This window comes from Nerophis ophidion, linkage group LG11, assembly GCF_033978795.1.
Source record: "Nerophis ophidion isolate RoL-2023_Sa linkage group LG11, RoL_Noph_v1.0, whole genome shotgun sequence".
Classification (NCBI taxonomy): domain Eukaryota; kingdom Metazoa; phylum Chordata; class Actinopteri; order Syngnathiformes; family Syngnathidae; genus Nerophis; species Nerophis ophidion.
Window position 1 is genome coordinate 48,737,496 of NC_084621.1, and position 24,712 is coordinate 48,762,207.

The 24,712-nt window shown below is 38.6% G+C and overlaps 1 protein-coding gene across 1 annotated transcript in view; it reads right to left on the reverse strand.

Moving 5' to 3' along the window:
- Nucleotides 1-24,712, reverse strand: part of LOC133561441 (doublecortin domain-containing protein 2-like) — a 63,766-nt gene that overhangs the window by 25,885 nt on the left and 13,169 nt on the right. Inside the window, exons 3-7 of the mRNA XM_061914734.1 lie at nt 20,586-20,662; nt 20,177-20,311; nt 18,123-18,272; nt 15,760-15,814; nt 15,251-15,425 (exon numbers count right to left, since the gene is read on the reverse strand). Of these exons, the coding sequence (XP_061770718.1) occupies nt 15,251-15,425; nt 15,760-15,814; nt 18,123-18,272; nt 20,177-20,311; nt 20,586-20,662 (592 nt within the window). The remainder of the gene's footprint in view (nt 1-15,250; nt 15,426-15,759; nt 15,815-18,122; nt 18,273-20,176; nt 20,312-20,585; nt 20,663-24,712) is intronic.

A 24,712-nucleotide genomic window follows, 5' to 3' on the forward strand; every position in this document is an offset into this window, starting at 1 on the left:
TAGTCTAAGGAGAGGAGGAGGTCATTGGTGACTTTGATAAGGGCTGTTTCTGGGCTGTGACGTGTGCGGAAGCCGGATTGAAATGGTTCGAACAAATCATTGGAAGGGAGGTGAGTTTTGAGCTGAGTGGCGACGGCACGTTCCAGTATTTTGGACAGGAAGGGAAGATTGGAGATGGGCCGGAAGTTGCCCATGGTGTCAGGGTTGAGTCCAGGTTTTTTGAGGATGGGGGTGACAGCGGCCAGTTTCAGGGTGTCGGGGACTAAGCCCCATCCTATCCACCAGAGTGGATGGGATCGGGTCCAGAGCACAGGTGGAGCTTTTCTTGCCCACCATGAGTTTGGATAGCTGTGTTGGGGATACAGGAGAGAAGTGAGACAGGGGCAGAGTGGTGCAGGGGGGCAAGCAAGTAGGGAGGAGGAAGGAGTAGCAGTAGTCAGGTTACTGTGAATGGTGTATATTTTGTTTTGGAGGAATGATAGAAAGGCGTTGCATTTAGTAGTGTTGAAGGTGTTGGAGATGTTGTCAGTAGGTTTGAGGAGTTTATTTATTGTGGAGAAGAGAGCTTTGGGGTTGGAAAAGCCAGAGAGTGTATGAGGTCGGAGGTAGGTGGATTGAGCGGAATTTTAGGGCATCTGTCTATTGGTGGAGGTGATCAGTGTAGGCTTGGCGATGGACAGTTAAATCAGTTTTCTTGTAGAGTCTTTCCAGTTGGCGCTTGCGAGATTTTATTAAATAGAGTTCGAGGTACTGAGAAAGTGACGATTTTGGTTTTGATGGGAGCTAACCGGTCAAGACAGGAGGAGAGTGCGTGATTGTAGAAGTTCACCAGGTCAGAGTTGTCAGGTAACAGGGGAGCGGAGGCAGATATCATGGTGGTGAGGGCGGATGAGAAAGCAGAGGGGGAGATGGATTTGATATACCTGAAGGATATTTTGCGTGAGTCTTTGGGAGGGGGGATGGGGATGTTGATGTTCACTATTATAACCAGGTGGTCTGAGATGTTGAGATTAAGACCGGAGAGGTGATTTATTGTGAGGCCAGAGGAGCAGACAAGATCTAGCGTGTGACCACGGGTGTGAGTGGGGAAGTTGACATGTTGTGTAAAGTTGAGACAGCGTAGTAGATCCAGAAATTCAGAAGCAGTTTTATTATTTGTGTCGTTGACGTGAAAATTTAAATCACCCAGGAGAAGATGGCACAAAGCTGGTTCAGAAAATCAGAAAAAATTGAGAGAAAGGAAGGGATTGGCTTCGGGGTGGGGGTGGTGGTAGGCGATAAATGACTGCGGTGACTAGAGGAGTGGGACCAGAGAGTTTGAAGGCAGTGTGTTCAAATGAGGGAACGTCAGGAATGGAGATCGAGGTTGTTGAAATGTAAACCTAAATGTTAAAGGCCTACTGAAATGTGATTTTTTTATTTAAACGGGGATAGCAGGTTTAGGAGGACGCATATTGATGCTGGAGTAGCACACGGCATAGATCGCCTTCAGAATACAGAATGTGGCAGCCGTGGGGGTGGCAGGACCACTCGGCCAGGCCCAACCGCAACAAGGGATTGAGCCATATCACTTTGAATCTGACGCTGGCGGTGACAGTCAGGAGGACGCATATTGATGCTGGAGTAGCACACAACATACATCGCCTTCAGAATACAGAATGGTAAAATGTTTTTTATTAATATACAAAATACACTGTACTTTGTGTGTGTGGTCAAATCCAACCGTGTTCGCTTGACATCTATGTTCCATAGTAAAGCTTGACTGTCATCTTTCGGGAATGTAAACAATGAAACACCTGCTGTGTGTGTGTAGCTAAAGCTGGCCGCAATACATCGCTTTCCCCCTCCAGCTTTCCTCTTTGATGTCTCCATTGTTCATTGAACAAATTGCAAAAGATTCAGCAACACAGATGTCCAGAAGACTGTGGAATTTTGCGATGATAACAGACGACTTAATAGCTGGGAACGATGCTGGAACAAAATGTCCTCTACAATCCGGGAAGTCACGCGTACGCGTCATCATACCGAGACGTTTCAGCAGGATATTTTGGCGCGAAATTTAAAATTGCAATTTAGTAAACTAACCCGGCCGTATTGGCATGTGTTGCAATGTTAATATTTCATCATTGATATATAAACTATCAGACTGCGTGGTCGGTAGTAGTGGGTTTCAGTCGGCCTTTAAAAATAAATCTTACATCTAAACGTGAGTGCTAAATGTCAAATCTAAACCTAAAAATTAAATCGGGGTGGCATAGCTCGGTTGGTAGAGTGGCCGTGCCAGCAACTTGAGGGTTCCAGGTTCGACTCCCGTTTTCGCCATCCTAATCACTGCTGTTGTGCCCTTGGGCAAAACACTTCACCCACCTGCTTCCAGTGCCACCCACACTGGTTTAAATGTAACTTAGCTATTGGGCTGGGTTTGGCTTCGAGTCAGGAGAGAAAAACACTATATAGATATAATTCACTTCACCTCACAAATCTAAACCTAAATCTTTAATATAAATCATAAATATATATGTGAGCGTAAAATTTTAAATCTAAACCTAAATCTTGAATCTAAATAATAAATTCTAAAATCTAAATGTGAGCCCTAAATCTCTCTGTAAAGATGAATATGTCTAGGGTGTCAGTATTCAACCAATCCAATGTCTCACAGCCGCAAAACCACACCCACATATCTGCCTATCTACACCTTTCTTACTGCGGAAGGAGACATGACTGATGCTTGAAGCAAATATTGCCAATAAAGATGTATATATTTGTTTAATTGTTTGTCTCAAACATATGAGTGTGCAAGATGTGTTGCATTAAGACAACTAGACACTCAAACATGTTGACGCTGCACTCCTGCTTTTGACAATAAATTGAATTGCTTCTTAATGCACCGACGGATACAGTGTGCATGAATACATCTATTTCTATTTGTATGTGTCTTTCATCATTTCGCTGTGCTCTTACTTCGTGATGGTGTCACATACAAACTGTGCATTGCTGTAAACAACGGGGTCACTGTCATATACGTTTGCTGGAGCAGCCAGCTGAAATGCTCGGTTCTTAATAATATCTCCTGATGATGAGGTAAGTGGTAAATATATGAATATAGTGAGTGTGAACTAAATTCATTTTTCAATCATCTTACTTCCTTTTAAATCACGTTTCTCGGCGAGCCGAGAGGCGCCCATTAATCAGACAGTGGTGCTGCGAGGAGCAGGAAGATGGAAAATATGCACATTAAATGGGGCATATCAGCATGCGCCAGATCCGAACCTCTGACCAAATGATGATTTCACACTGACTCTGCACGTCTTTTGTAGGTGTACTAAATAATCACGCAAAACAGCACCCACAGAACAGTTTTAGTCTTGATAAAGCACACTGCGTGTGCTGGATAATAAAATGTGCATCTTCTCCTCCAAGTAGAGTGGGCATTCCTATAATTGACCTATATTCTGCATATTTATAAAAGCAGACATGCCATATAGTTTGCGCTCCTCAATTTGCTCATTTAAGAGACAAAAGCTGATTGAAAGCTTTGTGAGCTATTATGTTTGCACGTGTTTAAATTATGGCTGTCAGCGTTAGTGCATGTGATTAATAAAAATAAACTACCGCGTTATCAAATATGAATGAAGATTTATCACATCCGGGTGAGACCTTAACCCGTAAGACGCACGCATTGTTACATGGTCTGTGATCGCGATGAGAGGCGGCCAATTTCGCGTCAACACAGAACTTCGGATAAAACTGATGTAACTTGTTGGTATTACAGCGACAAACAGTCAATGGCGCACATCAAGTTTAAAATACCATCTTAAAGGCCTACTGCAATGACATTTTCTTATTTAAACAGGGATAGCAGGTCCATTCTATGTGTCATACTTGATCATTTCGCGATATTGCCATATTTTTGCTGAAAGGATTTAGTAGAGAACATCGACGATAAAGTTCGCAACTTTTGGTCGCTAATAGAAAAGCCCTGCCTCTACCGGAAGTCACAGACGATGACGTCACCCGTGTGAGGGCTCCTCACATATTCACATTGCTTTTAATGGGAGACTCCAACAAAAAGAGCTATTCAGACCGAGAAAACGACAATTACCCCATTAATTTGAGTGAGAATGCAAGATTTGTGTTTGAGGATATTGAAAGCGGAGGGCTAGGAAAAAGAAATAAATAAATAAGTTAAAAAAAAAAAGGCGATTGCATTGGAACGGATTCAGATGTTTTTAGACACATTTAATAGGATAATTCTGGCAAATCCCTTATCTTTCTATTTTGTTGGTAGTGTTTTAGTGAGTTTAATAGTACCTGACAGTCGGAGGGGTGTGTCCACGGGTGTGTTGACGCCAGTGTCTGAGGGAAATCGACGGCAGCTGTATGGACGGCACAAGCTCAGCTGATCTCCGGTAAGTGGCGACTTTTTAACACAATTTTCTCACCGAAAACTGCTGGTTGACATTTGGTCGGGATCCATGTTCACTTGACCGCTCTGATCCATAGGAAAGCTTCACCTCTGGGAATTTTAAACACGGAATCACCTAAAGCTTCCCAACTCCATCTTTCTACTTTGACTCCTCCAGTATTAATTGAACAATTTGCAAAAGATTCAGCAACCCAGATGTCCAAAATACTGTGTAATTATGCGGTTAAAGTAGACGACTTTTAGCTGTGTGTGTGCGCAGCGCTAGTATTTCCCTACAGTCACGCGTACACGTAATCATTCCGTGACGTTTTCAACAAGAAACTCCCGCGAAATTTAAAATTGCAATTTAGTAAACTAAAAAGGCCGTATTGGCATGTGTTGCAATGTCAATATTTCATCATTAATATATAAACTATCAGACTGCGTGGTGGGTAGTTGTGGGTTTCAGTAGGCCTTTAAAGCAAAACACGTACTTGAAGATGGCACAGATAGCATGAATGCTAGCTAAATCAACAACAAGCAGAGGAGAAGGCTACACTGTCAGTTTACTTGTGTCAGGGTTGTTAAAAAAAGTAGCACAGTTAAGTTAAACACGTGTTTGCTCAACGGACAGCCACCACGTGTAAACCACCTTACATCTGTGAAAACCAAGTTTTGCAAGAAGATATCCTTCATATCACCACAGCTGATCTGACAGACAATACCTTGCAGAGGGACAATTACAGCAAGGATGAACCAACTGTTCTACACAATAAAAAGCATCAAGTTGCATCTACTGGCTGAATGTGAATGTGAATTTATTTTGCTTAGTGGAGAACGTTGGACATCTGTAGTCAGAACAAACTGGGGTCACAGTGTACCAAAAAAAGACCAACATTGTTATCTGAAGATGTAAAGAAGCCGGTTGGTTTAAACAACTGGTTAAACTGCACTATGTTACTGTAAGCTGTTTATAAGTATTAACTACATTATCTTACAGTAATCGTATCTTGTTTGCAACATTATTGCTAAGACTTTCCAAAGTTGCACCAATTAATGCTAAGATTACAGTCACCAGGTTTTCAATGACGTTCTGACATTCCGACTACCAAATTGAATATGTATCCAAATATGGTGGTATTTTCTTAAGCAAATGTTATTTATACAAGCAAATAGTAACCCGTGAATATTCACGATCAAAAACAGTTTTAGTGTGTGATTGATCTGATTAGAAAAGTTAATCAATTGACAGCCTTTGTTTTAATACATGCAAACCTTTAGTAGATCACGCTCATCGTAAATATGCAATAACTGTAGTATTACCACCATCATTTACATCATTGGCAGTGTTGAGTGTTTTTTAGATGTGGAAAACAAAACACAAAAAACATTTTACATTTTTTAAAAGAATGTCGTAACGTGAATTTAATCTCACTCGTCTGTCCTTGAAATGGAAAAGGAAACAAGACTACTAGATGCATTGTCTCTCCATCACACAACCTCCAGTAAATTGAATTGGGGCCTGTCACATTAAAAAATGGAGCCTCGTTCATGAAAAGAAGGTAGAAGCCTTTTCAGAACGGGTTTTGTGTAGATTAAATGTCCCTGAGGCTTCACAAGTAGCCCTATGTAACTGCCTTTATTTGAAAATCACTCGACACCTCCACTACTTCCAAGAGATCTGACACAAAAGGGATGTAATCCTTGAGAGACACTTTTGCAGAAAAATACCTTGGTCCATTAGGGACCAGATTTCAAGCAGCTTTAAATTTAAATTAATAGTGTTGTACACCTATACATCTGTGAATAAAAGAGATTTTTACAATGTGAAGAGATGTGTGTGATGATGGGATATGTGTTGCTTTTCACTGTGAGCTGGCACTATTTTAGAAAATGTCTCACAAAAGGTAAAGAAGAAGGAAGAAAGACCACAAAAGAGTAAGAACCCTGATTTAAAGGAGTGATGTAATGGATTTTGTGTTGAAATTGGATTAACCGATGAACTCTGATGGAAAAGACAGCGACATTATTACTTGTTTGAGGAAACACAAGATAATGTAAGATAAAGTATTATTTTCACCTACTGTAATCTTGGCATGATTAGGTGAAATACAGCGACAACGACGTCTTTGTCACTGTATAAACCTGTCACTTAGTACTGGTATAGTACCCAAAATGTCCAAAGTGGCAAAAGTAATCCCAACTTTTAAATCGGGTGATAAAAATAATATGAACAATTGTAGGCCAATTTCAATTTTACCAACATATTCAAAAATATTTGAGTAAGTGGTCTATAACCGACTGAATGGCTTTCTAGAAAAACTAGATATCCTTGTCCCCTCCCAATATGGTTTTCGTGAAAAAAAGCACCACCTGTATGGCTATACTCGACCTTTTGGAAAAGGTAAATGACTGTATTGAAGAAGGAAAATGCGGTATTGGCATTTTTTTGGATCTGTCCAAGGCCTTTGACACAATAGACTTTGAGATCTTATTGTACAAGCTATATCACTATGGTGTCAGAGGGGTACCTCTCGATTGGTTCCGTTCTTACCTATACGGAAGGCAACAATGTGTATGTGTCAATGATCACAATTCACCCTGTATGACCATAAATTATGGGGTTCCCCAGGGATCCATCTTGGGGCCTCTCCTTTTTATCTTATACATTAACGATTTTGTAAACTCCTCCGGAACTTTTCATAAAATATTTTTTGCTGATGATACAAATTTGTTTACCTCAAACAGGAGCCTACACGATCTACAAGTACCTGTCGATTCAGAGCTTGTGAAAGTGGATTCCTGGTTCAAATGCAATAAGCTCTCACTTAATGTAAATAAAACACATTTTATTCTATTTAATTCTAATAAAAAACGGACAAATACTGAGCACTGCCATATCAACATCAATGGGCAGGAAATACAGAGAGTGTACTCCACAAAATTCCTGGGGGTCATCGTCAACAAACACCTCAATTTCAAATGTCAAATCAGCCATCTGTTAAACAAATTATCCAAATGTGTTGGCCTGTTCTTTCACCTTCGGCATTATCTTCCTCTTTATGCTCTACTTACCCTATATAAAACTCTCTTTGAACCACATCTAAACTACTGTAATATCATCTGGTGTAACACCTTTCCTACCTACCTTCACAAATTAGAATCCATGCAAAAGAAAATCATACAGGCCCTGTCATGGTCCAAGTTTAATGCCCCCACTCGACATCTATTCCATAAATATCATCTCTTAAGACTGACAGAGATCAATATTTATCAAAATGCTTGTTTAACCTATCAAGTCATTTACAGTCTGATTCTTAGGCTCTGTACCTTGGTTCCTATCTGCCATCCCCAGCATGCCCACAACACTCGTAACTTAGATCTGATATTAGGCAAACATCGTTTACTGGCCTGTACCACTCGAAGTGTTGTATGCAGGGGACCAAAGATTTGGAACCAGCTTAAGGAGAGCCTCAAGATGCTGTATCCATTCTCCAACTTCAAAAATAAAACCGACAACTTATCTATTAACCACCTATCTTAAATGCCTCATGTGGGGTAGACTACTGTTGGGTTTTGCATGATTGAATGAATGTATGTATGTATGTGTATGCTTGCTTTAGTACTATTATCTTGTGTTTATCATATAGCGTTGTTGTTTTTGTTTTTTTGTTCTTGTTGTGCTTGCTACCATGTTTCATATTTCATCATTCCATGTATATATACTGTCCTCTGGACCCCCTGTCAAAAGCTTCTTCTAGCTTATTTGGGGGACCTTTTCACATACCAACATCTTTAAATGATGATATTCACTACTAATGAAATTGTTATAAGGTATTGTGAATAAACTTGAACTTGAACACCAAGGTGTCACATGCAGTGAGACAAATGCTGCTAAAACATACATTTGTATGGAGCACAGTATCAATCCAATGGTGGGCAGTTGTACCTAATGTGATGACTGGCAAATCTATATATAACAATTGCATTTTTGATAATACAGGTAATTATTATTATTATTCATTATCAATGGTATTATTTATATTGGTATTTGTATTGCTCCATTTTGTAGTGCAATGATGTTCATTGTAATTTCTGTGTTATTACTGTCTACTTCACTGACTGTTTCTTTGCTATTATTTTTTGTATCATATTCACACGTATCGTATTTGCTGACGTTGATCTGTTGTTGTTGTTCTTGTTGCCAATCAACCTGTCCCAAGGTGCATGTCTTTGGAGGTGGGAGGAAGATTCACCTATTTATATATTTTAAATATACAAATAATTTGAGTTGGCTACACATTCTTTTGACATGATTGCCCCTCATTGATTGATTGGCTTCCACCTTTGTAAAGTCGTGTTTCTTCTTTTTACTCTAGCCTCCACCCTCTGGAAGCCATGAACTCTTTGTACAATTGGACTTCTATCATATCTCTTCTATTATAATGACAGTGAATAATTCTTGATCGAGCTCACTCCTGGCAGGGAATTTCTCGTGGAGATACACGCTTAAATATGCAATCGACATAATTGTGCGGGAGTGAGACCAACGCTTTAATGTTTACCTGTGACCTGTTTTAATACAGTGGGGGAAAAAAGTACTTAGTCAGCCACCGATTGTGCAAGTTCTCCCACTTAAAATGATGACAGAGGTCTGTAATTTTCGTCATAGGTAAACTTCAACTGTGAAATACAGAATGTGAAAAAAAAAATCAAGGAATTCACATTGGAGGAATTTTAAATAATTTATTTGTAAATTATGGTGGAATAGAAGTATTTAGTCAACCATTCAAAGCTCTCGCTGATGGAAGGAGGTTTTGGCTCAAAATCTCACTATACATGGCCCCATTCATTTTTTCCTTAACACGGATCAATCGTCCTGTCCCCTTAGCAGAAAAACAGCCCCAAAGCATGATGTTTCCACCCCCATGCTTCACAGTAGGTATGGTGTTCTTGGGATGCAACTCAGTATTCTTTTTCCTCCAAACACGACGAGTTGAGTTTATACCAAAAAGTTCTATTTTGGTTTCATTTGACCACATGACAATCTCCCAATCCTCTGCTGTGTCATCCATGTATCCATTTTGGTATAAACTCAACTCGTCGTGTTTGGAGGAAGAAGAATACTGAGTTGCATCCCAAGACCACCATACCTACAGTTGAAGTGCAGCTATGATGAACATTACAGACCTCTGTCATCATTCCAAAGACATGCACCTGGAGATAGGTTGATTGGCAACACTAAATTGGCCCAAGTGTGTGAATGTGACTGTGAATGTTGTCTGTCTGTCTGTGTTGGCCCTGCGATGAGGTGGCGACTCGTCCGCCCGATTGTAGCTGAGATAGGCGCCAGCGCCCCCCGCGACCCCAAAAGGCAATAAGCGGTAGGAAATGGATGGATGGATGGGTGTCATCATTTTAAGTGGAAGAACTTGCACAATCGGGGGATGACTAAATACTTTTTTGCCCCACTGTACATGCTTGTTAACATTTCCAAAAGACCCGAAACCCGGACGTTGTGACAAGGTCCAGCTGGCGGGGAGAGCACAGTATGACAGGTTAAGTTGTCCGCATTTAATTAAGTTGTTTTGATTGGTTTGGAAAATGAGGGTAAATGACATTACTTGTGTTCCTAAAATAATGGCCTTGACAGCAGGGAAGACGTGCTAGGGGAATGAAAGACAAGTGTGGGTGGATGTCAATGTTTGTGTGTTTGTGTGTATGTGCTGCCGCTCTTCAGGGACGGGTGTAAATAATTCAATGTATATACTATGATGATTAACCTGTGTGATGACTGTATTATGCTGATAGTATATATTTGTACCATGAATTGATTAACGTGGACCCCTACTTAAACAAGTTGAACAACTTATTTGAGTGTTACCATTTAGTGGTCAATTGTACGGAATATGTACTTAACTGTGCAGTCTACTAATAAAAGTTTCAATCAATCAATCAATCAAAGTGTGCTCTGCGAAAACCAGAAAAATCTATGAATTAGCCGAAGCATTGTTTAAAGCGCAGGGTTTAAAGCGTTGGAAAAAAGTAGCGGCTATCTACCAAAAAAAAACGTAACGCTGTTGTTTTCTTCAGAAAAACCTGTCTATGAAATTAATACATTAATTCAAATATATGTTCTATTAGTCATGCTCATATAAATCAATTGCACCAGTTTTACTCATTTTTTTAGGTCCACTTCTACATACGATCCATTTTCATCCAGTTTATTGCTCCCTCTCTCACAGTACAGCCATGTAAACAATTTTTTTAGCCATCACAAATGGCGACCATGACCCCAGAATGCACCTGCACTTTTGGGTCCAATAGTGTAATTGGCATGTGCCATCTTATAAAATGATGACCCATACGACAAACTTTTGCCAATTAACAAGGTAAAAACATCAGACTCGACCAGGCCTGTCATTAAATTCCATTTGAACTAATGCATGTCATGTTCGGAACAGACTTCCATTAAGATTACGGTTAAGCCTGTCAAACAATAGACAGCATCCTCGCCTTTATACCTCATTTTGGTCATATCTGCTGGCCTCGCCTTCCTGGACTACCTAAGGCTCTTTTGCTGATTTTCAGAGCAGCAATTTGAGGCACTGGCAAGTTCGCTTCTGCTTTGATGACTATAAATGGAGAGATTAACCAAATGATTTGTAATTATCCAAACCACTTTAGCATATCCTGGCCTTCCGTATGTTCATGCATTTTCCCTTCTCCAACACATCTCAGACTATTCATCATATTTGATTACACGTGCACTCTCTCCCTCCATCTTCCCTCTCCTTTGTGTTAAGCTTACATAATATCCATTTTTACCTCAACTTGTAATAATAATTATTGAAAATCAGACACATTTAAAAAAAAAACCAAAAAAAAAAAACCATCAAGACTGATTTTCTATTTCTGGCATAGGAGTTTGTCACTAGAAGGAAAAAGTATTTTTATTTATTTTTATTTTTTTTGAGAAAGAGAAAAACACACTCAATGACCTTTGCTGCATGAGTTGTTTCACAGCCCCCCCCCCCCCGCCCCCCCCCATCATCCCGCTCCCTTGTCTTCACTGTCACTTGCATCTGTGTTCACTCTAATGAAGCAGAAAAGTCTGAAGCTTTACAAGACATCCTGCAGAAACCGCTAGATTTTTTTTTTCTTCTTCTTCCCTTGGCTCTCACCAGCTGATAGACAGTGAATAATGGCGGCACGCACAAAACCTGACCCCACTGTCACAATGTCAACACAGAACACACATACAGTAATCCTAAAATTCAGAGTAGCTGTATCTTATTTGTCATTTTTCACATGACTATTTTTATAGCCACTCCTTTTTCTTTTGTCACCCGTACATTTCTAATGACTTTTACGATGGGACCGTTTGCTTGTCAGGTTCTAGTTTCACAGCATCTGTTGTGTACCTTTTCTGCTGTGTTACTTCTACAATCTCTGCCGGTCAGATTTTCTTTTTGGCTTTGTGTTTACATCTGAGAGAGCCAAGGCAGGGTTTCTGAAAGAGAAACTATCGCCTCTGAAAAGTTGACATATGTTGCAGCTCACTAAACATCATGGATATTGAACACAATGCTTCCTGGGGAACTAAAGTGTACTAGATATACCGGCTAATAGTAATCTAATAGTGATATAAAGTAATTTTTATATGTTGTTTAATAATTGTTGTAGTATTTAACATTTTTTGCTAGTTCTTTTATCAGAGTATGTTTATGGCACGGACAGAGAGCGGAGCGTAGCACTAAAACCTGGGCCCCCATACACAAGACTCCTAAACCACCCGAAACCCAACATTGCCGCCAATAGACTTAGTATGTTTGCGTGCACTAAAAAATTAAGTATTGCATTGAGTTGTTTAAAACCAGCTTTTTAAAACACATGTAAAAACCTTATTTATATTTTGGACTTTTTTTAAAATGTGATTACCCTATTTAGAACAAATATTTGGATAAACTTCCTAATGATGTGGTAATGCGTATTAAAGAAAGTGTTTTTGCAATCCATCCATTTTCCTACCGCTTGTGCCTTTTGGGGTCGCGGGGGGTCACTGGGGCCAATCCCAGCTGCATTCGGGCGGTAGGCGGTGTACACCCTGGACAAGTCGCCACCTCATCGCAGGAAAGTGTTTTTTTGTCTTGTCTAAATGAGACCGCCCACAAAACTGCCTGAAGAGATGCTCAGAAAACGACTTGAAAACTGTCTGTAAAACATAATCTATGCCAAATGTTGACCAAGGAACCACTATTATGATTTGCAAATCATTTTCAACTTATACACAATTGAATAGACTGCAAAGACACGATATTTAATGGCTGAATTGTTTTTGCAAATAATCATTAACTTAGAATTTAATAGCACCAATACATTGCAAACAAGTTGGTACAGGGACATTTTTACCACTGCGTTAAATGGCCTTAACCTTTAACTACACTCAGTAAACATTTGTGGACTGGGGACACCAATTTTTGAAGGTTTTCAGGTGAAATTATTTCCCAATTTTGCTTGATGTACAGCTTAAGTTGTTCAACAGTCCGGGGTGTCCGTTGTGGTATTTTAGGCTTCATATTGCGCCACGCATTCTAATGGGAGACAGGTCTGGACTACAGGCAGGCCAGTCTGGTACCCGAATTATTTTACTATGAAATAAGCAGGAGCGTCCATGATAACGTTGCTTGTATGGCAACATATGTTGCTCCAAAACCTGTATGTACCTTTCAGCATTAATGGTGCCTTCACAGATGTGTAAGTTACCCATGTCTTGGGCATTAATACACTCCCATACCATCACAGATTCTGGCTTTTGAACTTTGCGCCTTTAACAATCCAGATGGTTCTTTTCCTCTTTGTTCCGGAGGACAAGATGGCCACAGTTTCTAAAAACAATTTTAAATGTGTACTCGTCAGACCACAGAACACTTTTCCACTTTGCATCCGTCCATCTTAGATGAGCTTGGGCCCAGCGAAGCCGGCAGCGTTTCTGGGTGTTGTTGATAAATGGCTTTCGCTTTGAATACTACAGTTTTAACTTGCACTTACAGATGTAGCGACAAACTGTAGTTACTGACAGTGGTTTTTTTAAGTGTTGTTGAGCCCATATGGTGATATCCCTTACATACTGATGTCGCTTTTTTTTGCAGTACTGCCTGACGGATCAAAGGTCTGTAATATCATTGCTTAAGTGCAATGATCTCTCCAAATTCTCTGAACCTTTTGATGATATTACAGACCGTAAATGGTGGAACCCCTAAATTCCTTGCAATAGCTGGATGAGAAAGGTTGTTCCTAAACTGTTGGACAATTTCTTCACAAAGTGGTGACCCTCGATCAATCCTTGTTTGTGAATGACTGAGCATTTCATGGAAGCTGCTTTTATACCCAATAATGGCACCCACCTGTTCCCAATTAGCCTGTTCACCTGTGGGATGTTCCAAATAAGTGTTTGATGAGCATTCCTCTACTTTCTCACTCTTTTTTGCCACTTGTGCCAGTTTCTTTGAAACATGTTGCAGGTATCAAATTCCACATGAGCTAATATATTTTCAAAAAATAACAAAGTTATCCAGTTCGAACGTTAAGTTTCTTGTCTTTGCAGTCTATTCAATTGAATATAGGTTGAAAATAATTTGCAAATCATTGTATTCTGTTTTTATTTACAATTTACATAATGTGCCAATTTCACTGGTTTTGGGTTTTGTATATACGGTATTTACCTTCCTTGTATCACCTCTTCCTTGGTCCAAAATGCTTGTGTTGTGAGTGTATGCTCAAAGGTGAGCTTTGATGATGTTATGACGTCCATGTTGAGTGAAATGTTCCATGCTAAGTTTTCCGCTATCCAGGTGGAGCAAACCATTTTTTACAGGGGCTATAGGTAATCATAGACATTAATTATCAAATTTTCTTGGTGTATTAAGAACACGTTAAAACTTTACAAAAGCTTTGGGGGGATTGGTAGAACATCCCCACTTCACACGCTGCAGCATATTTGATGCAGATTACTTACAGTATATTCAAATCACCATGAGCGCATGAAATGTAACTCCAAAACAAACTGAAAAAAATGAAGATATAGGTTTAAATTAAAAAAATATATATAATGTCTTTAGTTTGTATTGCTTTCTTAGTGGTCTGTTTGTCCTTCTTTGTACAAACTATGATCAATATCACCCAAGGAGGGTATTATTAATGGTTCATGGTTTTCTACAGCTATAATACGACAGGTCTACCAATCAGGTGCATCGACTGCGTTTGTTTTAAAGCCATTTGCACACATTCTTGAGAGAAAAAAAAAAAGAAACACGCACACATCCTATGTCTAAATGTCAAAAGCCTGATGGATGTTGAAAACACATCCAGCATCTATGACACGCCAGTGGATGATGTCATGCGACTTACGCTGCACGAGTGGTCACATTGGAGGTCAGCCATAACCTGTCGAGTCCTCTTATCTGTAAACTTCAAATGAGTGCGCTTTAACCGGAAATTGTGGGTATATTTACTACATGGGTCCAAAGTGAAGATGACGTAATGTGTTTCTTGTAAAAGTGGTGAATGTCATCATGCCAGCCAGAACCTACTTTTAGATGGTGCCGCAGAGCAACAGCGCCTCTTAGTGGCCACCTGCGAAGGCTGCAGGTTACGTAAGATTGAAAGGTATGAGCATTACGTCACCAGACTGGTGGTTGTTTACACAAAATGTTGAGGTCCATTTAATACAAGTGGAAGGAAATAAATAAATGACAGATTGATGGACAGGTGGATTGCATCACCTCGTTTAGCTGCTATATGAAAGAATCAAAGCATTTATATACACATGTTTTGGTGTATTACCATTGTCACTGAGGCCCAGCATCATGCTCTGTCTGCTCCTCTTCTTCCTGAGGGATAGGAGTCGGGCCTGAGAGATCTCTCTTACGATGGAGGACAGGTGCTCCTTGTTGTGGTTTGGAGGCGAAGCCTTCCATTCACTACCTCCACTGTCACTGCACCGGACCACAGACTTACTCTGGTGGGAGATTAGGAATGATCAGATTGTTTGCAGAAATTGGAATGTATGATGATCAGGTGCGATTATGGTCAACAGTGTTCCTGAGATTTCACATTAGGTTTGAATTAATTTAAATGTGAATACAGTATGTGGAAAGTGCTTTATATTCCACCCATCCTTTTCCTACCGCTTATTGGTAAGTAAAAAACATTGCTATATTGCTGTAATTAACCGATACAAACAAAGTAAATAATACTTAAAAACATAAAGTCTTCACCAAGTATAGGTCTAATAGTGTCACCTAAAGTTGCGGTTATAGTGATTGCTGTGAAAAAAAAGAGCTCATTCTTACGTTTCCATTCTGCTTTGAGAATCTGTATATTGGCGGCAGTGTGCACATTTTCATTCTGCACACAAACAAATACATCACTTTAGTTCACTAAGATGTAGATTACTTCTTAAAGGCCTACTGAAACCCCCTAACCCCCACCACGAATCTGATAGTTTATACATCAATGATGAAATATTAACATCGCAACACATGCCAATACGGCTTTTTTAGTTTACTAAATTACAATTTTAAATTTCCCGGGAGTTTCATCTTGGAAACGTCGTGTAATAATGACGTGTACGCAGGACATCACGTGTTTTTAGGAAGTGTGAGCGCTACGCACACACACAGGTAAAAGTTGTCTGCTTTAACGGCATAATTACACAGTATTTTGGAGATCTGTGTTGCTGAATCTTTTGCAATTTGTTCAATTAATATTGGAGAAGATACACTAGAAAGATGGAGTTGGGAAGCTTTAGCCTTTAGCCACACAAACACACGGTGATTCCTTGTTTAAAATTCCCGGAGCTTAAACTTTATTATGGATTAGACCGCGGTCAAGCAAACATGAATCAAGACGGAATGTCGACCAGCAGGTTTCGGTGAGAAAATTGTGGTTAAAAAGTCGCCACTTACCGGATATCAGCTGAGCTTGTGTCGTCCGTACAGCTGCCGTCGACACCCGTGAGACATGGCGTCAAGACACCCGTGGACAAACCCCTCCGACTATCAGGTACTATTAAATTCACTAAAACACTAGCAACACAATAGAAAGATAAGGGATTTCCCAGAATCATCCTAGTAAATGTGTTTAAAAACATCGGAATACGTCCCAATGCTATCACGTTTTTTTTTATTTTTTATTTTCTAGTCCGTCGCTATCAATATCCTCAAACACAAATCTTTCATCCTCGCTCAAATTAATGGGGAAATTGTCATTTTCTCGGTCCAAATAACTGTTATTGTTGGAGGCTCCCATTAAAATCAATGTGAATATGTGAGGAGCCCCCACACTTGCGACGTCATCGTCTGCGACTTCCGGTAACGGCGAGGCTTTTTAAGGAAGTACCAAAAGTGGCGAACTTTATCGTGGATGTTCTCTACTAAATCCTTTCAGCAAAAATATGGCAATATCGCAAAATGATCAAGTATGACACATAGAATGGACCTGCTATTCCCGTTTAAATAAGAAAATCTCATTTCAGTAGGCCTTTAAAGCTTAGTTTTTCCCATTTTTTCCCCCCAAAATTCCCTACAACTATTTGTGCCGGTTAAGTCTCTACTCTTCAACCACTGCACACTAAAGGGAAAAACATTTGGCAAACCATGCACTCTTACTGGTATATTTTTAAGACAAATACACAGCTTTTATATATAGAGCACACTTTGTACTCAGGGCAATTCAAAGTGCTAAACAGAAATTACAAGAAATATTATCCAATCATGAATGAAAATCAAATCATCATAAAAATGACCATCCATCCATCCATTTCCTACCGCTTGGGGTCGCGGGGGTGCTGGAGCCTATCTCAGCTGCACTTGGGCGGAAGGCGGTGTACACCCTGGACAAGTCACCACCTCATCACAGGGCCAAGACAGACAACATTCACACTCACATTCACACACTAGGGCCAATTTAGTGTTGCCAATCAACCTATCCCTAGGTGCCTGTCTTTGGCGGTGGGAGGAAGCCAGAGTACCCGGAGGGAACCCACGCAGTCACGGGGAATCAAAATATTAAATACGTTTAGTCGTCACATCTACAGTTAGATAAAAGTGTTTTCAGCCTGGATTCGAACAATACCAAAATGTTGGCCCCATCAGTCAGTTTGACTTGAAATTCATCAGGTAGCGCAATGATGCCCATAACTTGCAGTAATATCAAACTCGAGATGCAATTACATGCATTTTTTTCTGTCAAAATTGATTAAAAACAAATACAATTAGTAACAAAGATCAAGTACTTTATTGACACACATCATTTCCAGGCTTTTAGCAGGCCATAAAAAATTATGTGGCTGGTCAGATCTGGTCTTCGGGCCTGGAGTTTGACTTTATAGTGTGTCGAAGTTGTAAAATGGCTGCAATAAATCAAGTATTTATAAAACTTTGAGCACAATTCTATCCCAGCTGACTATGGGTGAGAAGTGGGTACATCTGAAGTCAACAGTCAAAAACAGAACACATACACACAACCGTTCACACTTTTGTTCCCACCTATGGACAATTTAAACTATCCAATTAATTGTGATGCTGACCCCAAAACCGTTTTTTTTTATAATAATGAAATTCCTTTACTAAAAGGAACAAATAAATAGTAAAATTTGATTAGAATTTTGGCTCTGCGGCGTAAGTTACTGTTCATAGTGTTATATAGTGCGTACCCATTGACCCTCCGTGTCCCTCGTGTTTTGTTGAAGAGGAGGTCACTGTAAGAGAGCTTCTTAAATCTCTCTCTGCCCACGGCCACATAGAGCTGACCACTTTCCAGCTGAGTGCCATCAGTCACCTGCTGGCCCTCATAAGTGAAAATACTACAGCAGAGAAAGCAGGAAAAAACAAAGGTTCCATTTTTGCACCAATAACAACATAAACAATACAAAATTTAGAACATTAATGGGGAACTGCAATTTTGGGGGGATTTATTTTCCTAGCGTTCACAATAATTATGATAGACAAGAAGACAGATTTTTTTTTTTTTAATGCATTCTAACTCGTAAATAAACAGAAATAAAAGTATGCCTTCAATGGAGTCAATGGGATGTCCTCTATTCCACCCATGAAGCCTTCTAAAAAAAACATCCAAAAAGCGACATTAACACTCCAATTATCTGTCGTGACCTAAATATTAACTGAACATTTAGCAATATTGTTGATATAAGCGCTAACACAGTCGAACTAGTGGTGCCGTGATCCCAGAGAGCCAACTAGCTTCTGCAGCTATATTGACATCATCAGCTGGTGAGCTGCTTTCTCGCCTCGGAGTTCGTGAAAGTTTATTCTATCCATCCATCCATCCATTTTCTACCGCTTATCCCTTTCGGGGTTGCGGGGGTTCTAGATCATAAATAATGCCCCTCACCTTGATAGTCGAAGGATGAGGACATAATCCGAAAAGTTGGTCAACTTTGGCATCCAATTTAGACCCGGACGGCTTGGTTCAACCCCACTTTTTCTTCGTGAGGATACATTCGTCATCGAAACAGGAATATATCAACATTCCATTAGTCGGCATCCCAATGAAAACAGACATTGGACAGTAAGTGATGTTTTATGATGTCCCTCATGTAGTCTGGAGTGAATAATAATCAGTGATGTTGTCAAAGGAAAAAGTGAACATTGTGATGTGTTTTTGAAATAAATGGGCTCTGTATGCATAAAATGAACAAAATACATACATTTTAAATGTTTTGATTAATGTGCCTGTTACTATATTACATATATACTTACAGCATGTAAAACAGAGGTATTTGAATTGTTTTTAGGGTGCTTTATAGCAGTGGTCCCCAACCTTTTTGTATCCGCGGACCGGTCAACGCTTAATAATTTGTCCCGCGGCCCGGGGGGGGTCCTTTTTTTCTCTTTTTTTTTTTTCTTTGTCATGAAAAAGGGACTTTTTTGTCATGAAAAAAAAGGGAGGTTTTTGTGGTTGGTGCACTAACTGTAAGTGTATATTGTGTTTTTTATGTTGATTTTTTTTTTTTTTTTTAAATAAAAACAAATAAAAAAATTCTTCTGCGGCACCACTGCTTTTGGGCCAAATAGAGCGAATACAAATGGCTCAATTGTTATCTGACTTTTGCTAGTGTTTATTTACAAGTCAGAATGCATTAAAAATAAAAAAGTGTCCTTGTCTTACATAACAATTGCATACGATAGGCAAAATGTTAACAAAAGTGCAGTTCCCCTTTAAACATACACAATTACAATACATTCTCAACAGCAGTGTTCTCCAACTTTTATCAAAAATGCTGTATGAATAACAATATGTAGATACACAGGTTAATTATATATTAACTTTTTATTATTTATGCCCTTAGCAGAGCCTTTAATTGTTGTGTCTATATTACTATACGTCGCTGGCACAGAAAAGTGAACAAAGACATTATTTGTAGTGAATAAGTAATAATAATAATGTGAGATTATGTTGAACTATATGAAAAATTATCATTTTATTGTCTCTTACCCAGTGGTTGTTTATTACTGCCATAAAGGATACCATATGCAGAAAGTTAACATGAAAGAAAATATGAACGCCACATTGACCAAGTAATTGATTTTAAGGTGTGCCAAATGTGTTTTTAATCTTTTTTTATTCAGTTTAAAAACCAAGCATAATAATAACTGTAAGCTCTCTGTGGTCAGATTTAATAGTAAGTAAAATAAACAAATAAACATTTGGTGGATGATTGAAAAACAAACCATTTGTATTTAATACCTTCTCACACCGCCGAGGACTCTCAAACCCATCTTCTCTGTGATCATCTCGAGAATTCTTTCAAACTGGCTCAGCATCCTCTGGTGGATCAGCAGCCTTATTGCAGGGTTCAGAGTGTCCCCGTTTGCCACCACGCTGGGTAGGAAGAATACCATAATGGTGAAGAAATGTCATTAGCAGAGACTGGTTCACTCACTCAGCAGTTCATGCAGTGCATTAGCAGTTAGTGACGTTGAACTCGGCTGCTTGCTGTCATAATACATCTAGAATGAATTTGAATTAATCAATTGAACTGACTCATGCATATCTAATGGCTTACTAACATATGCAAGATATGCATGGATATCTAATTATGTTAAAATAGTGCGGCACAAACGTGCCATTTGTACGAGAGAGTCCCCAAACTTACAAGATTGGACATGGCTCCTTAATTGGTTTCAGGAATCTGGCTGATACGGATATCCGTTTTGGTGGAAGTGGTTTGACCTGGAAAATTCATAAAAAATAAAATAGTTGTGAACAACCTAACATGTTTGCCCATCATGCAAAATCATTAATGTCTTGCTTTTATTATGTAACGCAGCGGAGCAACAGCAACTAGACCTGTGACAAAAACATCCAACATAAACATCAAAATAACCGGCCACCTGTTGTCAAACTAAATACATGCTAATGCATGCAATTTCAAGCTAACGTTAAAATATTGAAATTGGACAAATTGTTTATGGGTTTAATTCATTTGGAACATGTATACAGTTTGAGTTTGTGTTTATTTCGAACATGCATGCATGCATACAACATGGTACATCGCAATTTCCAGTTTCTCTATTCAACATGTTCGTAAAGGAGTAAGAAGAAGCAGAGCTTATTTAATCGTACCCCCTTTTCCTTTACATAGCATTTGCTAAAACTTTTATTCTCTCCCTGTTTCAATTTATTCACAATATACTACATAAGTATTAGGGGCGGCATGGTGTAGTGGGAAGAGCGGCCGGTCAGAAACCTGAGGGTTGCAGGTTCGCTTCCCAACCATTGACATCCAAAAAGATCGCTGCCGTTGTGTCCTTGGGCAGGACTTTGCCCCCGGTGCCACTCACACTGGTGAACGAATGATACGTGGTGGTCGGAGGGGCCGTAGGCACAAACTGGCAGCCACGCTTCCGTTAGTCTACCCCAGGGCAGCTGTGGCTGCTAATGTAGCTTACCACCACCAGGTGTGAATAAATGTTGAGTCCCACTTCTCTGTGAGCACTTTGAGTGTTTAGAAAAGCGCTATATAAATCTAAGTTATTTTTATAAGTAATAACAACAAAAATAAATACACAAATAAATAATAATTAGTGAAGGAAGTTATATTTCATAAGTTGAGATGTGTAAGATTATCTACAAAATGAATGGACGGATGAAATAAATTCAGAATCTTTGTCATGATTTTCTTCTTTGTACTTTATAAACAATTTAAGTTTGAAGAGTTTCTTGAAGTTTATCATTGTTTGATTTCTCTGCTTAATCCATTGCATGATTTAATTCCAAATATTGATATACTGAAGATCTTAAGTGTTGTACGTGCGTACAAATGTTTTAAATTACATTTTTCTCAAAAATTATATTTCTCCTCTTTTTTTGAGAAGAATTGTAAATTCTTGGGGAGCAGGTTATAGTTTGCTTTGTACATATTTTCAGCTGTTTGCAAATTCACTATATTGTGGAATTTCAGTACTTTCGATTCAATAAATAAAGAGTGAATGTTCTCTATATCCAACAATATGTATTATTCTAACTGATCTTTTTTGTAACACAGTTAGTGAATAAAGTGTAGTTTTGTAGTTATTTCCCCATATTTCTGCACAGTAACTCAGATATGGTAACACTTGCGAGCAGTAGAGAACATGGAGTGTATTTTGGTCTAGAACATGTTTTGCTAGATTCATTATTGACGTGGTTCTTGCTACTTTATGTTGTATATTTTTTACATGAGATTTCCAGTTCATTTTCTCACCAATCATTATACCTAGAAATTTGGTTTCATTTACTTTTTCAATTTCCGTCTATTTGTATTTGTGTTTGACTTTCCCTTCTACTGTTGCCAAATAACATTATTTTAGTTTGACTGAGATTTAAGGATAGTCTGTTATTTCTAAACCATCTTTTTAATTTGTTTATTTCTTCTGTTATTATTTGTATTACCTTCTGTGTGTTCTGATAGAATATGATACATCACAAATTTCCAGTTTTTCATTACAACATGTCTGAAAAGGAGTAGGAAGAATCAGGGCTTATTTATTTGTCCCCCTTTTCCATTTTATAGCGATTACTAAAACGTGTTCACTTCCTGTTCTCAATTTGGACACAATTTAAATCCATAAGTAATACAGTTCTTAATAAATAGTCACAAAAAACTGTAATTCACATAAGCAATAATTCAGATAATCTAATTGTTCAATAAATTGTAAAATGTTTATCAGGATTCTTCATCTTTGTGCTTTGTAAGGACTTTGAGCAGTTTGAACAATTTCTTAAAATGGATCATACCAGTACTTGATTTGACTTCTCCGCCTAATCCATTCCATAATTTAATTTCACATGCTGATCTTCTCAATGTCTTAAGTGCTGTATGTGCAAACAAATATTTTAAGTTACATTTTTCCCTGAGGTTGTTTTTCTCATAATTTGTTAAGAAGACTTGCTGGACATTTTGTACTTACAGTTTGATTTGTACATACTTTTAGCTGTTTGCAATTGTACCAAATCCTTGAATTTCAAAATTTTGATTCAATAAATAAATGTTTTTTTTGTAACACAGTAAGTGAATGAAATATACTTTCGAAGGTATTTCCCCATATTGTATATTTTTACATGAAATTTCCAGTTCAATTTACTATCTGTTATTACACCTAAAACATTCTATTTTTTCAGCCTTTCAATGTCGTGTCCGTCTTTTTGTGTATGACTTTCTATTCCACTCTGACCTAATAGCCTTAATTCAGTTTTACTGAGATTCAAAGATAGTGTGTTTTTTTGTGAAACACTCGTTTTAATTTGTTGTTTTCTTACTTTCTTAAGATTGAACAATTTTGGTCCCGGTATTGATCCCTGATCAATGAGTTAAGACAATTCCATAAGCCTCAATTGTGATCATGGTATTTTGATCCATGACATCATGGATTTTTTGTACTTCCATTTTATGAACATGTCAGTCACCAAAGGTTGGCTATTACTTTTGGTGTTGACAAAAAGTATTTAATAAGCTTATTAAATATGCTTGTTTTTTCATTACCTAAATACATACTTACTGCATGTATATAAAACAGTGTTTTTTTTAAGATGAATAAATAATATTACAGACTCTTAGTAGTAGTTTTTCACTATTTATAATGTACAAAAATCGGAAAGATACGTGTAATATTTTCTCACATAGGGATTGAGGATAATAGCCAAAAAAGTACAGTTCTCCTTTAACATGTTAGATGTTTGTTCTCCCTGGATCGAGTCAGCTAGACAGATTTCATCTTGATTTACTGTAATTTTAATGATCATTTCAATCTGTGTCTGTGTGTATGTGGTGGAGCTCAAATTTCATGTGTTGTGCTCCAGAAATATAAAGAAGCAAAACAATAGAAGTTCAGCAGAGCAGGTGTTAAGATTGTTTTTCCTTTCTGAATTTAGAGGATTATTCTGAATTATAGCCAAAGAAAGCAGCCTACTGTAATATAATGTAGTGGTTGCTTAGAGAAAACACAGCCGGTCGGAAAACACAGAGCAACCCAGTGTAACGCTACATTTGGCTCTTATGAGGGACACAGATAAGGAAAATAGCATATTAAAGGGGAACATTATCACCAGACCTATGCATGCGTCAATATATACCTTGATGTTGCAGAAAAAAGACCAAATGTTTTTTTAACCGATTTCCAAACTCTAAAAGGGTGAATTTGGCGATTTAAACGCCTTTCAATTGATAACCTGTCGAGTGATGACCTTTCACCCGTGACGTCACAACATGAAGCAATCCGCCATTTTCTCAATCTGATTACACGCACCAAGCCAAATCAGCTCTGTTATTTTCCGTTTTTTGGACTGTTTTCCCGTACCTTGGAGACATCATGCCTCGTGGATATCCTGCGACACTCAAAGCAGATGCATTTCCAAAGATAAAGTCAACAAAATCTGCAATATTGGAAAATAGACCACCACTGAATCTGCCCGAGTGCGAGCTATTCAGGGACGACGGCAGTCTCTCCCGCAGACGAGTGAGGTAAACCCCCTGGATATGATTTATGCTACTTCTTTTTCTGTCTCATTTTGTCCACCAAACTTATAACGTTGTGCATGAATGCACAAAGGTGAGTTTTGTTGATGTTATTGACTTTTGTGGAGTGTGCTAATCAGACATATTTGGTCACGGCATGACTGCAAGCTAATCAGTGCTAACATGCTATTTAGGCTAGCTGTATGTACATATTGCATCATTATGCCTCATTTTTAGCTATATTTGCATCCAGCCTTTCCCTACACCCACATTTAATGCCAAACAAA